The 15,555-nt window shown below is 43.7% G+C and overlaps 1 protein-coding gene across 7 annotated transcripts in view; it reads right to left on the reverse strand.

Annotated features, from left to right (window-relative positions):
- Nucleotides 1–655: 655 nt before the first annotated feature.
- The window catches only part of chd9 (chromodomain helicase DNA binding protein 9), a 68,656-nt gene continuing 53,756 nt past the window's right edge, over nucleotides 656–15,555 (reverse strand). For 4 of the 7 annotated variants that reach the window (XM_041035751.1, XM_041035759.1, XM_041035801.1 and 1 more), the window contains 16 exons: nucleotides 13,266–13,355; nucleotides 12,274–12,377; nucleotides 11,799–11,916; nucleotides 11,621–11,678; nucleotides 11,375–11,423; nucleotides 10,935–11,187; nucleotides 10,564–10,769; nucleotides 9,191–10,066; nucleotides 8,869–9,038; nucleotides 8,449–8,679; nucleotides 7,371–7,548; nucleotides 6,880–7,028; nucleotides 6,476–6,706; nucleotides 5,882–6,031; nucleotides 5,688–5,792; nucleotides 656–4,823 (listed from right to left, as the gene is read on the reverse strand). In XM_041035751.1, the coding sequence (XP_040891685.1) occupies nucleotides 3,825–4,823; nucleotides 5,688–5,792; nucleotides 5,882–6,031; nucleotides 6,476–6,706; nucleotides 6,880–7,028; nucleotides 7,371–7,548; nucleotides 8,449–8,679; nucleotides 8,869–9,038; nucleotides 9,191–10,066; nucleotides 10,564–10,769; nucleotides 10,935–11,187; nucleotides 11,375–11,423; nucleotides 11,621–11,678; nucleotides 11,799–11,916; nucleotides 12,274–12,377; nucleotides 13,266–13,355 (3,967 nt within the window). In that variant the 3' untranslated portion in view covers nucleotides 656–3,824. The remainder of the gene's footprint in view (nucleotides 4,824–5,687; nucleotides 5,793–5,881; nucleotides 6,032–6,475; nucleotides 6,707–6,879; nucleotides 7,029–7,370; nucleotides 7,549–8,448; nucleotides 8,680–8,868; nucleotides 9,039–9,190; nucleotides 10,067–10,563; nucleotides 10,770–10,934; nucleotides 11,188–11,374; nucleotides 11,424–11,620; nucleotides 11,679–11,798; nucleotides 11,917–12,273; nucleotides 12,378–13,265; nucleotides 13,356–15,555) is intronic. The other 3 variants (XM_041035786.1, XM_041035777.1, XM_041035767.1) reach the window with 3 other exon arrangements.

Genomic DNA, 15,555 nt, shown 5'->3' on the forward strand with positions numbered 1-15,555 from the left:
CACTGAGCAGCAGTGGTGGTGACTCACACAGGCCACTGAGCGCCACCAAGAGGAGGAATGGAGGACTCGACAGCAGAGAGGAAAAACCTTGTGAACGTTTTGCTTTAACTTTGTAACCGTTTCTGTACCGTTCCTGTACCGACTTCTTACCAAAACACTGTATTTTTCAAGCTTATTAATCAGAGGGAGACTTGCTCCAGTGTTGTAATAATTCTGTTAATATTAACCACGAATGTGACTAGGCACATTTAGTGGATTTAGTGGATCACCAATATTTACAAAACTTTTAGGTCATACTTACGTACTCAATGTGCCATTACAACGGTTATAATTAGCACTGAACAAACCTGTAGTTCCCCTTTTTGCTGCTTGTACTTTGAATATTTATGTTGCATTAGAAACTAGTGTTCTCTGGTTAGATGAGTAGGGAGAAAGGAGGCATAACTGTTATGACTGCCAAAATTTAATTTAAGTACAGGTTATTTTGTGCTACAATGAAGAATTTTTTGCTAAGAAAGGCTCGTTCACTGACCTGAACAAGCAACAAGTGTACAGATGTGTGAAGGAAAAGTGCCACCAAATTCCTGATGTTGATGAACAAGCCCCCCACCCCCCCTCCCCCCAGACAAAGCAACAGGCAAAGGCACGCTTAATGGATAGTCAGAAGAATATGTTTAATAAAAATAATTAAACCTCAATTTCCTCTATAGAACTTCATAGAAAGTAATCCAATAAATTACAAATGACTTTTAAGACGCGTTTTCCTGCACTACATAAAGAATTATTTTGACTACACAGACCACAACTTGCAAATATTACAACTGTCCAATGAAAAAAAAAAAAAAAGAAAAAAGACAAAAACTGACCAGGGTGACATTTAGGATATTATCAAGCTTGAAATAAAAATACAAAACCAATGATGCTAGTTTTGTCATCTCAGTGATTACATGTATGAAAACTGAACGAACCTCCCTGTACAGCAGTAGTGTGTTTTGTCATTCCTCTTGCATATTGGTCATTGTTTACTTGTGTGTGTGTGTGTGTCTGACGCAGGTTTAACACTGCTTCACTAGCTCTACCAGTGCTTTGGGAGTCCTTGTACAGTACAACCTAGAAAAAAATAAAAAATCAAATAATAATAATAATGAAAATAGCAAAATTAAAACAAAACGTCCAAACTTTATGTTTACCATTTTTGCGATTTGTGTCCTAAAGAGGCTCAGCACAGTCATCAATCCATCAACCCATCACTGTGGGGCAACAAAAAGTAGCAAAAGTCGTTAGATCAGTCACCTACAGCAGAAGTAGCAATGGCTGGGTGTTTGCATAAGGGCACTACAAGTTTAAAGAGAGCAGAGGTGCAGATATACAAAATGACAGTGGCATGTTTAAGTTCATTGCTCAGACATAGAAAAATACCGTACTGTTAGCAATAATAAAAAAAAAAAAAAAAAAAAAAAAAAAACACAAAACAAAATAAATGCAATTGCATTGCAAGCAAACCCATGACGAGGTCTATTTATAACAGGCATACAAGAAAACCACTTTAAAGCAAAATCAGAATTCAGACGTGTCTTCAGTCTCTGTGTTAAGACCCCGCGGTTGTTCATGGTTTAACCCACTAGAGAACAATGCTACAGCAAATACTTGAGAACCAACCAGACTGAGTTATTTCAGTGGGTTTCTCCAGCACAGGAGGAGACCCTAACCCTCTGTTGTCCCCCAGTCCAAACAAAGACCTCACCTCAGAAATGATTTTTGAAATGTGTGTCTAACAGTCCACTGTGTAACAGCAGTCCTAGAGCGAGCACTGTTGTGCTAGAGAAAATTACAAAGGTACTTCGGCTTGAGAGAACTCCAGTGTTACAGCTTCAAAATGAACATGTACAGCGATGATGAACACAATGCACGAGCATGGAGCACAAATCTGAGCAGTTTCACTTTGTCAGACAGAAGTTGAATGAAAGAGTGAGGTACAGGATAAGGGCACTTCTACACCTAGCTGAAGCTCCGTTCGTCAGCAGAACAGGAGTCAAGGACGAAGTGAAATTACACACAAAACAACACTGCAAACTTCCAGCGACACAAGCTGCTATTATTGAGCCCTTCCTGAAGCTAGCCCATCTGGCACTGTGAAGAAATTTAATACTCAAAAGATGATGACGGTTACTACAATCCTAGCCAGGGTTTGAACTATTTTGTGCTTGTGCCATGTATTTTCTGTAAGACTTTGGTAGACAGGTGGTCATGCAACACAAAAAATTCCTCCAAATTTGTAATGACTCGTGTTCAAAAGGTCAATAAAACATCTGAAATGTTGTTTTCCGCTAGCCATAGCTTAAAAGGCCCCGTCCTTAATGCACAACATTCAGACTGGAAAGCATATGGAAGCAGTAGATACCAGGTGAGAGGAGCAGTCCAGCCAAACAGAACAACACAGTGGAAGCTCTCAGTGAGAAAAAAAAAAAAAAAAAAGGCCTCTGACACTCACACATTCCAGCAGAGACAAGGATATTGTGCACATGGATGGCGAGAAAACACACCCATGCACGTGTACATTTGCACAGAGAAGCCAATCCATTGAGCACAGTTGAGGTAAGATGCAGTCAAATACGCCGGGGCTGTAGTAATAATATCCATGTCGTCAAGAATCCTGAACTTTTCTACTAAACAGAGACCACAAAACTCTGTCAGGACCTCAGAGGGTCAAAGGGCAGTTTTTGGCACACAGTAAAAGGTTGTTTTGTTTTCTGTCCCCACAGCTCAAGGAGTTTATTAGACTCTGACACTGTAAAAAAAAAAAAAAAATCAAAAAAATCAACAAATGTGCAAGTGACACGTATGCCTACTGTGGGTAACTAAAGTGCGCCTTGGACATGTTGGAACATGTTTATAAGGTGATGTTGAAAACGAAGAGTTTGTAAAAGTAAATATTAATGTGAGAAATGGAACCTTTAAAATATCACAGAATTAAATAATGATCCATTTTAAGCTTACGTTGTTGATTGAATAAAATAATAATACTTCTACAGATCCCGCTCCCCCCTCCCCACCCCCAAAAATCAAAGTGATATCAAAGAAGGGGCTTCGGGTGATTCTGTTTCCAGAGTGGATGAAAACAAATGTAGAAATGAACTCTTCAACGTGACACGGAGCCAAGTGACAGGTAGGTGAGGCTGCGTGAGCTGTGCACTGGGGTGGAACATGGCAGACAGAAAATCTACAGCTTCAGTGACATTCATTAGCTGCCCAAGTTATTGCTGACATATCCAACGTATGATCTGCAAAGCATAAGTGTCAACGAACCTGTAAAAGTACTGAATATTTACAAGAGAAACCAAAGTGTTTGTCAAGTGTCATTCCCCCAACCCCCAACAATCAAAATATATTAATAGTACAGCTCAACGAGCATGTTGATGTAGTTTCACTTTTTTAATAAAATTAAATCCTGACATAATTACAATAATGCCTTTTTTGTTGCAATTGTACATAATCGTGTGGTACAAGTTCACAGAGTCCAGAAATCTACTAAAGTCTGACATGCAAAATGTCTCAAAACAAGACTGTACCTGGTGAACAAACACTGAAATTTTATTTCAGTTCCTTTTAAGTCAGTTTTTCCTGTTTTTTTTTTAAATTATTATTATTATTTTATTTTTTTTTTTTTATTTTTTGTAGTCTTTATTACACAACATTTTAGTTAGTTTTTGTATTTACATGTAAAGAAATCGCAACGTAAGTGCTGGAAAATCCATATATATGTGAATATATGTATACATTTCTAGGCGATACATAAATAAATTTATAATTATATATTCATAGAATCAGTCCTCATCACTGGAGTCTGAATCGTCTGAGGATGAGGAAGAGCTCCCGGACTCTGATGAAGATGACTCGGCTTTCCCCGAACCTTCAGGGCCACTGTTCTCTTTTTGTTCTGCTGACTCCTCCTCTTCCTCCTCTTCTTCTTCTTCGTCCAAAGCCTCTTCTAGCGCTTCGTCCTCCTCCTCGCCGTCCTTCTCTGCCGCCGGCCTCTCTGTCTCCTGTGTTGATGACTTGGAGGCTGCAGACGCAGAAGGAGCTGGAGGAAGGGTGGGGTCACTGTTTGAGCTCTGCGGCTGTGTGGCAGACACAGGAAGGTTAAGGCCTGGAGTGAGAAGCATCCCTGGGTAAAGCATACTGGAGAGTAACAAGGGGTTAAGAGACAGTGGGTGACCGGAGGCTGCAGAGGCAGCTGAAGCACTTTGTGGGGCGGTGGCAGAGGAAGCGGAGCTGGAAGTTGAGGAAGGAGTCGTGTTCGAGCCCTCTGTCCTTTCTCCTTTGGTGTCTGAGGTGTGAGAAGGGGCTTTAGAGGCAGGCGGCTCTCCAGATGCACCACTGGTGGTTCCCTTTGTTTTTTCCTCAGAGCCTCCTGTGCCCTCCTGAGCAGGCTTCCCAAGCAAGCTGCTCATGCTAAGCAGGTTTGGCAATCCAGCCATACCAGACAGCATCATGGGAAACATGGCAGCTAAGTTGCTTGCAGCCAGGTTGCTAGCATCGGACGGCAGCCCCATCAGGCCTGCGGTGAGCTGCAAGGACTGTAAGCTCTGGAGGTTTTGCTGGAAGGCCTGCAGGCTGGTGAGGTCCATTCCAGAGAGGAGGCCGTTGGCCAGCAGGGGGTTCAGACCGAGGGCAGAGGCCGCTGCATTGGGTGCTGCTGCGGCCGCTGCTGCAGCCGCCGCCTTGGCCAGAGGATTCTTAGGTCGACGTCCGCGCCGGCTCACCTCCTCAGGAACGATGGGTCCTGTCAGGATCCTGTCAAACATACTCTCTGGGAGGTAACCCTGGATAAAACATTGAATATATATGCAGGGTTAGCAGTATAGCCATAGATTATTCTTCATTTAAAATATCATAGTGCATATAACAACAGTGGGGTAAACATACAGTGATGAGCCGGAGCATCACAACCAGCATGGGTACGCTGATCATATGCAGCAGGGATGTGCGTTGTGACACATTCGTTCCATAATCATCGTTAAAATTTCCTGCAGCTTGTGTCACAGTCGCCCTTCTGTCCGTTTGGACCAGATTGGATAACATTCATTGGCCTCCGATGACGCACCACGGTTTACCATACTCACCACTGCTGACTGGGAGCACTGTATGGACCTTACTGCTTCGGTGATGCTCTAACTCAGTCATCTGACCACAATGATTTGGCCCTTGTTGTCGATTAGGTCTTTACACCTGCCCATTTCATCCACTATGTTGACTACGAGAACTGACTGTTCGCCTTCTGTCTTCTGTGAATATTTGCATTATCTATGACTGGTCATTAAGTTACTGGCGTACATATTCACCTGGCAAAAACGAATACAACTGGCCTGCAACTAATTCTACATTCATGAAGGGTATAACGTTCAGTTTTTCTTGAAACTGTTAAGCGAGGGGGAACAAAATATTAGAAACACTTATCAATTTAACACAATACTATTCAACAAACTACAGCCTCCAAAATGATCATTAGGTTGAATCAACACCTCTAAAACAGGATATAACTTTTCAAATAGGATTTACTGCTGTTGTTAAGTTATATTCATTGGAGCTAGGAGTACCTAACAAAGTGGCAACTGAGTGTATTATTGACACCCTTCAAAATGGCTTTCCTTCATTTGATCTGATGGGTGTGTTACTTTGCAACTCACCGACTGTTTGACCACATCTGCCCATTCAGGTGGGACTCCATACTCTGGGTTCTCCTGAAGGAACCGACACAGATCCTTCAGAGGAGGAGCGAAGGCTCCACCAACCTACAGGAAAGATGGCAGGCAACGTGAACCAAACGGCACAATGCACACATTTGGGAAGAATAGTTTTTTTTTTTTTTATACTAACACACCTTGCGTGCATTTCTCCTGTTGATGATTTGGACCCTTTCCTCTCCTGTCAGGCTGTTGACATCGATCTTGTTGGGGTTCCTGCAGCGGTGTCTCTTCTGCTTGGGCCGACCGTCTTGGAAGTGGAACTGCATTTGCATCTTATTTACCCCCTGGGTAAGAATGGAAAAATACTAAAGTTAAAAGAAAATTTTCTAACAGCAGGGAAGCTTCTTCACAAACTACTTATTAGTTTACTAGCTTTTGCATCTATTGCATTGTCAAACTGTCACTGTGGGGGGATTTATTTAACCGTCATGTTGTGTAAATCTGTTTAACATTCTGACACATACCCTTCTCAATAAATATTCAGCATATTTAATCCATGAAATCTTAACTTCAACTATCTGTGAACATTATCTCTTGATAACATTAACTGAGCATGGGGATATGGCTTTAACAAAACCATAAAAACAAATCTTTAATTAAAGAATAATGTTTTATTTGGTTAACTTCTGTAACACTACAGGAACCCTGTACCTTTGTTTTTTTTTATAATCTATGAAAATCTGAGGGCAGGACGAAGATGATCGAGAGGACAGAAAAAATGGACTCACAGGAATAAAGGCTCCTGTGTCTGCTACAAAGCCAGGGTGCTCTTTCAGCCACTGCTCTAAATCTTTCCTCCTGGGAGCATCGTCCCCAGCAAGCCGGGTGCCATCTTTAAGGTTAATGACAGGGACTCTGCTCTCTGTGTCTGAGGAGACCTGACTGGAGCTCTGGCTGTAGCCTGGTACAGGTGCCGCAGCCATGCCCACCTGGCCGATACCACCCCACCCTGGAGGCACCTGGAAATACATGGACACAAAGAATTGTTTTACAGTAGGAATACTGTCACTTCCTATAAAATACACAGTTATAGTCATTCATATATAGCAGAATATTTGTGCTTCTTTCTATTATTTTTTCTATTATGTATTCCTGCTATTGCAAAAACAAGGGACAAAAGAAAACTGCTTACCTGATCTGGAACAGCAGGGACTCTATTCCTGTTCATGAAGAGCAGGTCCATCCCCTCTACGTTCTTCCTCCTTCCCCTTCGCTTCTTAACCACCGGCTGGCCGTCCAGTACTCCGTTTAGCCTCATCTGACCAGTGAGCCCTGGAGACACTGCAGAAGAATCAGCCTATTAGCTGTGAACTACCACGTCCTACATAAAGTCTAATTTAAATGAAATGAAGCTTATATTTCAGTCACATTCACTGTCAGACTTAAAGGATTTATTTTTAAAAGCTAAGTGATATATGTCAGAGTGAATACACACATTTTCTATTCCACAAACAAAGCCAGAAGGGCTGCAGGAGATCACTCATGTCTTACTGAGTCAATAAGTCACCAAAATTAATACTTTGCTGCCATCTAGTGGTGGTAAAGTAAAACAGGGCAGCCTCATCTCTAAACGAGGTGCATGCACAGATCTCGAGGTATTAGCTGTATTTTGGGTAAACACACCAGTCTGGAAGCTGCACTGAGGCTTGGTGATATCAGCCAGACCCGTGTCCGAGGCACTCTGCAGCTCATGAAGCCGGGCCAAGTACTGCTGCTGGGCCTGGGGGGCCTCCTCGGACTCCAGGGGCCTCTTCAGAGGTAGACCCTGTTTCTGGAAGGTCAGCTTCAGACCTCCCTCCTGCTAAAAGACAGGCATAAAAGAGTGTCAAGAGGCAAACATACAGATTTATGAACAAGCAGAAAGGTTATGCTTGATTATTTTTTTTAGATCCTTCTCAGACTGTTTATTACACATGGAGGATTTCTCTGCCTGTTTGTTTATGCAGTAGTTAAAGGATCATAAAGTAATTTCAATTTACATAATAAAGTAACATCTCATGTGTAAGAAATTCTTATAATAATAGCAAATACTGTTCAGGTATTTTCTTGTTAGTAGTACTGGGACACATGGACACACAGTGGGTAGTGGCTAGCAGGGCAGTGGGTAAAGTCTGTTTATAGTTTGGAGTGTACTGGGAAGCCATGCCAAAGAGATAGCTGCTGTCAGCATATAAAGTCCAGATTTTAAAGGAAACCAGCAGCAGGTGCGTGAGAGTCTGTGGTGGTTAAAAACCATAAAATTTGGGAAAATGTCCTAATCGAAAAGCAACACAGAAGCAAGGAATAAACTCAAGCAAGTCTCAAGCCTGCCAAGTTAATTGCCACGTTGCCTAGAAGCATATTAGAGAACACCCACAGCCGAGGTCTACATTTCAGTCAGATTATACGAAAGACCCCTTCAGTCTGGAGAGGCTTCAAACTGAACCTTATTATATTCTTATGACTGAGTGATTTGTCCCGATGTAATCACAGCCTCAGAGCCCAATTCAAATCGAGTGTGTGGGAAAAGAGAGGAAGGCTGCTATTAAATTAATCTCTCCTCCAGTCAAAACCACTAATCATACCCAAAGGAAAGACGGAAGAAAACCGGAGAAACATGCTGAACGCGGCAGCTAACACCGGTCATGGCAGCAGAAGTGGTAGGATCCTACGATTAGGGCGAAGCGGAGGGAGGAGGGGAGGAAGGGAGAAATCAACATACATCGTTGAGTTTTACTGAGAACTCCTTGTTTTCTGCAACATGCTTGGTCACCTTTGACCCCTGTGGCGAGGCAGAGGGGTCCTCGCACAGGCTGTTGGCGTTGTCCAGCAGCTTGGTGGTGTAGAAGGAGGCCACTGCACCTCCAGGCTCGTAGACCCGACGTGTTCCTGGCCACTTGCCCTTTAACACTGCCTGGCAAATGCTGTCCAGGCGGTTGATAATAACACGATCCTAAATAAACAACAGCACAGATGATGAAAGATTTCCTTTGTAGCTGAATGCTGGATTTGATGAGCTACAGGGACGATACTGTTGACCAAGCTCATTTGGTTTAATAATGTTTAACATGGTCTTAGAGTGTAGATGCTCCATGTACTATCTTTAACAGTGAATCAATTGCACACATGTACAGCAATTCACCTTCGGCCAGTAGGATGCGGCAAGCATGTATCCTCCTCCCTGGAAAGGATGCGAGGAGTTGTTGGTGATGCCATTCTCAGCCACATGGGTGTCTTGTGTTTCATCCTGTGTAGTGCTCAGAGACGCCACACTGTCCTCATCAAAGCCCTTTACACTTGTTGCTGCAGGCACTGACCAAGTGACAGGACACAGAGACAAGACATTAAGACTTCTTCTCACATACATTTTGATTTCAACAGCCTTGCTGCTTTTTGATTCCCTGAAATGTGACTGTGGCCTGAACAAAACTTTTGATATTGTCTTAGACACATTAAGTGCTCACCTTTCTTCTTCCCTTCCTCTCCCTCGCTTTCGCTGTCATCGGAGGAAGATGAGGAGGACGACGATGATGATGAAGAGCCAGAGGAGCAAGATGAAGAAGAGGAAGAGGAGCTGGACCCGGAATGTGACGAGGAAGAAGAGGAAGATGACGAAGAGGAGGAGGAGCGTGATGAAGAGCTTGAGGAGGAACCATCTGAGTTAGACTCTGAGCCACGCCTGGTCTCCCTACGGCCCCTCTTGCTGGCCTTCTTGGGTTTCCTCTCTGAGGAGTTGGGTGTGAGGGGTTTGGTTCGTGCTGCCACCATCTGCCTCTCATTGTCCCTTGTCTCAGAAACAGGCTTCTCTTCCAGACCTGTGGGAGTAGCTGGTGCTCGAGGAGGACTCCAGCTCTCGCCCTGTTTCTCCCTGCTCTCCTCCCCCTCTGAGGCTGGTTCTACTTTGGGGACAACCCCACAAGACTCTGTGTCTCTCTGGGCCGCTTGAGGCAGCGGAGAGCCTGTCAACACTGCGCTGGTGGCCTGGTGCTGAGGGTGTAAGAGCGGGGTGGATGTGCGTGATTGCTGCTGTGCAGTTTTTGTTTGGCTGTAGTTGCGCTGGGCAGCCATGAAACTGAGCTCAGGGTCTCTCAGAATGTGGTAATCTGTGCGGCTAACGCCGTGCTTGGCAGCACCAATTAGCAGGTCACGGTCATGGGTACCAGCTTCCCACCAGACGGGTAAGTCGGAGCTCATCTGGCACAACGACAGGCGCTCATAGAGTAATGAATGTCGAAGGACTTGTTCCCTCACCTGGCGAAGGAGCTCTACTCTGTACAGGGTACGAGACGCTCGCTCCTCTGTGATGGGCTGGATGGTGAGAGACGGGTCCACCGCAGAGTCTGGAACACAGACGAAGAAGCAGGTGTGAGAGACAGTGTGTGAAAGGAAATAAGCTGTAGCTGTTTTACAGAAGACCTGTTTGTGCCAGGAGTTTAAACATCACACTGTTTGTCTTTCCACAAATGATTAACCTTATCAACCCTTCTACCTCAGCACTGCTGAGCCAGCTTGTTTACCAGGGCGCTACTGACCTCTCTCCAAAGGTTTACAGTGGTTTACAACCGGGAATAAATGTAGCACAACCTACCTGAAGCAACGTTAAAGTCAGCATCTTGAGTAAAGTGTGTGACATCAGGCAAAGCATCATACACATTGTTGTGACAACACCGTATCATAAGCTTTTGTATGTTTTGTTACTGAAAAAAAACATATGATACAACAGTGTAACAGACTTTCAGTGGACTACTGTTCAAAGTCAAAAGAAAAAAACGTTTGTATGTATGATATGTGTGTGTGTGCGCGCGCTCATGTGTGAATAAGAAAGAAAGATTCTTACCTCCCTCTTTGGGTGGCAGGCGGCACACCCGTCGGCACATGGCGGTGAAAGCACACAGGTATTTCTGCAGGCTCTCGTCAGTCTTCTTGTGCAGCCGAGCCATGGCCCTGAACTTGGTCCAGTCAAACCGACCAAGGTTCGGGTCAAAAACAACACCAAAAGTGGAGACCACCCGGTAGAAGTCAGCTTCTTCTCGTCTGGTCCACCTGAGAAATACGGAGAATTTACACTGTTATAACCGCTGACACAGACGATACTATATCTTGTAATAATATATTCTGACTTGATATTCTTTCTCAGAATTTCTGATAAAAGCCTCAGAGTGCCATTTTATCGCTCAGCCCATAATTGAATCTGCTCTGCACTCTGACCTTTGTTGGCGTTCAATCTTAGCAGCCATCTTGGGGTTGAGGGTGTCGTTGAGTGTGGGGGGCAGCGGGCAGAGTGGAGCAGACAGTATCATGGTCTGCTGGGACTGGGACTGAGACTGAGTCTGGTGGATGTGGAGGATCTGCCGGCTCTTTGTGTAGCGCTGGGAGGCTGTAATCAGACGCCTCAGCCTGGCTGTCAACACCGAGGAGGAGGGCCAGTAGGCAGTTTCACCTTCTGTTACTGGAACCGCATCTGGATCAGAGCAACATACAGTACACATCCACACACATTAAATGCCGGATTAATTACCTTTAAATTTAATAATTATATATTCTTAAAATTTCAGGACTTTTCCAGATTTCTCTGGCCTGTGGGAAGCCTGTTTACACTCATCATGATAATGATAATCCACCAGGGATTACAAGCATCTAATACTAACCTCCAGCATTGTCAGTGACAACTAAGTCTCCAGGAGAAGAGGCATCATCCTGCATGAGAGGACAGTGTGTGTTTAACGAAGGACGTGGCAATAACACCATATTTAAACAAGAAATTTAAGGTTAACAGACTGCGAGAGATTGGATGGTAAATCACAAACTACCTGAAATACACAGAGGGAATAATTTCATATGAAATAGGACTAAGTAGATGAACAATCATGGTCTTTTGGGGCTTATAGCCTTACCTCCATTTCGTCCTTCAGCACAGCTGGAGCAGGCTTGTACTCTGGATCATCCACATCCCTACACACAGGTAAAGTTTAATTTCTGCAGTGGACAACTTAGCTGAGACAGTTTTAGAAATATCTAAATTTTAGCCAAGCATGTTAAAACAACAGCCAAATAATGTTTTTCAGTACCCACCCATCCATAAAATCATTGCCTCTCTGTTCGGCAGCGATGGCCTTCTCATCGGGTCGTCCCACGCGGTCTAGGAAGCACAGGGTAGGGTCTGCACGAATTGTGTTGTACTTCTCATAACCTGGGAGTGCACAAGAAGATAAGCAAACGCCAAAGTTAGCAAAGTACAATGCATGGCAACTCTTAGATAGGAAACGGACACACAAGCTGGCTGATTTCCCACAATCACTTATAAATGGAAAACACACTAAAAAAAGGGGCACCAGAATTATCAGTTATAATCATTGTTTTGCTTTTTAAAATAATAAGTCAGTAAACTTAACTACTGTGACACAGCGGCTTGTTAATGTTTAATGTCAGGTAGACTTTTCCCCATCTGTAAAGTGACTTCAGACATGTTGAAGGTACAGTAGGGCACTTGTTATTTGCACTAGCAAACTGTATAAAACAAGTTACAGTAAGATCTGAGGTTTCTTACCATGCTTATATACACCCAGCAGTAGACACTTGTCAGAGATGGCATCCCACCACAACGCTGGCAGCTCTGAATGGTCAGGTTCTGGCACCCAAATCTTTATCTCACTGAAGAGCAAAAGAAGGAGATTTGGACAATTATTACGTGGGGGAACTTTTACTCATTTCATTCATTTACTGATATTAGACAGGGTCCTTCTGTTGCAACAATGTGAGAGATAATAAAGTAAATTTATACGAATGAACTGTGGCAAGAAGCCCTGGAACTCAGGAGCTCTGCAGAAGTTTATCCTGCTCTTATTGAGGTCTTTATATGTAAAATCCATTTTTTCAAAATACATATTCTCATAATAAAAATGATCATTTTCTGATCTGCTCCCATTTGCTGTATCAATTTGATGTTTCTGAAAACACCTTTTTTTGTGAAACAAGAACTAACAACAACTTTGTTTGGTGATTTCCTTGTTCCTTGAACAGTGGTTTGTTTAATCAACAGCGTTTTAATGTAGAAGACAGAAAAAAAAAAATCTTTCACCAGCAGGTGGAGCTCTACAACCTTCTTATTAATTTGGCTGATCAGCTGTTTCTTCCTTCAACAGGTTGTTACCATATGTTAATGACCACACTTGCCACTGGAGGAAAAAATTATAAGGCAGCTATTTCACGTCGATACTGAAACTCTACTTTTGCTGTTGTACGACTCTACTTGGGTCAGTGCTGCTGTATTAAGGCTGCTAAAGCCATCTGGCCTTGTGTGTATATCAAAAACCCACCTGTTTTCTTATCTGAGCAGTTTAGAAATTCCACAACCGTACTAGGCACAGAATTAGGAACCATCTACTGTGTTCTGGGAAATTTGTTATACTTGTTTAAGTGATTGTGTTTCAAGAGTCCCAAGAAGTGAAGGTTACAGAAAAATGCTAACAGTGATAATGGATAGGGGAGAACGTGTATGTAGAGTAAGGTAACATCTGAATAGGTCAAAGTTGAGCTCACCTGGAGTCCACGCCGTCTAGCACTTTCTGGGCCTGGTTTCCTATCACCTCTTGTTTCAGGTAGTAGAGCATTCTGACCCTGAGCAGCACCCTGCACAGAGAAAACCCAGCGGTCACAACAAAGCCCTGACAACGCACAAACGCTGAGCGTGCAGAACCACAACCCACACATACACACACGCAACAACCTGTTGAACACAATCCAAATGACTGGTGAATTGTGTGACAGTTCAGCTGTGATCCTAAGATTATTCTGTGTACCCCTCTCATTTCACTACTGTACACTCCACCAGCAAACAGTCTTATAAATGTATGTATAATACAGTACACAGATATTTTTGTGAGCAGTGTACAGCTATTAATCATTAGTTGTGCAGCCCATTCACAAAGCAGAACACACACTACATAGCTTGCCTTCATAGACCAGTATATACACTATGACTGATCAATTAGCCTGGTGAATTACTGTATCACTAGAGTCGACGTTATTGTGGCGAGTCATGAGCGGCTCCACAACTAGGCTCTTAGGACTGAATGAACAGACATGAGTCTCCCTGCAGTCGTCATATGGTCGTGCTCTGGCAGTAGATGAAGGCTGGGAAGTCGAGGCTGACAAGGTAGAGAGAGGCTGACTCACAGGGGAGACATTAGCTCTGTGATGCATGATCACACATCACAGCCAGCAGGCTTTGAGCAGAGATGCAGTGAAGTGGTGGGAACTGTGGTGTGCTGGTGTGCCAGGCTGTAACGTCTAGTATGCCTTGAGATTTTGCTTAATGTAGAAAGCGTTCTGTGTAATCATTTTGTATAAACACGAAATGATTTTAAATTCCACCGTGTAATGTCTGCCGTTAGAAAAATGCAGCACAGAGGTTTAAGGATTTCTGGCATGAAAGCAAATTCTCTATGGAGAATTGCTATTGCTCTGGAGTTATTAGCTGGCCTATAATTATACTTTAAAGAATGGTTACATCTCAGAGGATATCTGACATTATCAAATGAGCAGGGGAATTTTAGAAACACGCGGACCGACACATCCAGGCTGAGTAAAGCTCCCATACTGAAACATAACTTTTTCAAACCAAAATTAGTGCAAATTAAATAGGAAAAATAATTAAGCTGCCGAGAACCTACTATTAGTAATCATGGAGTGCAACTATCCATTACCTGTTGCCAGACTACTCATGACTGTCACACTGTCTACTTCTTTGTATTTGCAGCCACTTAAAAAATTATTTTACCATTCGTAAGACTTCTGCATTCATCCATCACTACATGTCAACCTGTGGACTCTCATGCCAAGGCTCCTCTAAAATGCAGCTCCTCTTTCGAGAGCACTGAAAAAAAATATGGACTGCTACTCTGAAATATAGAGTACCAGGCGTTCCATCTTTCTTCTGGTGTAACTCAGCTGAATATTGTTATAAATGAACCCCCAAATCCTTCCCCGATTCCCTGACAGGACCAGGAAAAACAGCAGGGCTCTGAGTTCTGCCTGTGTGTCTCACTGCTGGAGTGATGGATGTCTGTGGTGACCAGTCTGGACTTGTAGCGCTGGTAAATCAAAGTCTTGGACTTCCTCCCTCTCCCTCCTCCACCCTCCATCCTCCTGTGTGTCTGGACCCGCCCAGGAGCAGCTGCTGCTTCCTCTGCCTGTCAGCAGAGCCCTTCATCACTCTCCTTCCAAGCCTTTGTTAGTCAGTGTCTGTGTGTGTGTGTGTGTGTGTGTGTGTGTGTGTGTGTGTGTGTGTGTGATGTGGTTCACTTGGAGAGGCTGCAGATGATCTCAGCACAGTCACACACACACACACAGTCTTTCAGAAGCAAATAAGCCAAGAATGCATAACATGAGTGGCATGCAAGAAATCTCTCATGGTCTGTTAACAGAACACAATCCATCAAAAACCAACGTAACAGCGAGATCCTGAGCCACACATGTAATTCTGATTCAAAACACAAACACCAGGCAGCTTTTAGGCACTTTCTCAACTGCTGAGAAAATCAAGGCAGATTTAATCATCACAGTCTCACATCTTTACTACACAGTATGTAGTAAAGGGACTGCTGGACACAATCAGAGTAATTTCCCCACTACGTGCTATAGTTTCCATTCCTGTGTAGGAGCTTTGTCCTACATCTACAGTCCTGTTAAGGAAGCCAGTGAACGCCCCTCGCGCCCCCCACCCCCCCGACCCCACCAGTCACATTCCAGGTCCTCGGAGTGAAAATGCAGAAGTCAGCAAACCCTGTGGACTGTGTGTCCCCATTTGCCTGGCGTGTCACATATCAGA

This window comes from Toxotes jaculatrix, chromosome 1 (assembly GCF_017976425.1).
Source record: "Toxotes jaculatrix isolate fToxJac2 chromosome 1, fToxJac2.pri, whole genome shotgun sequence".
Taxonomy (NCBI): domain Eukaryota; kingdom Metazoa; phylum Chordata; class Actinopteri; family Toxotidae; genus Toxotes; species Toxotes jaculatrix.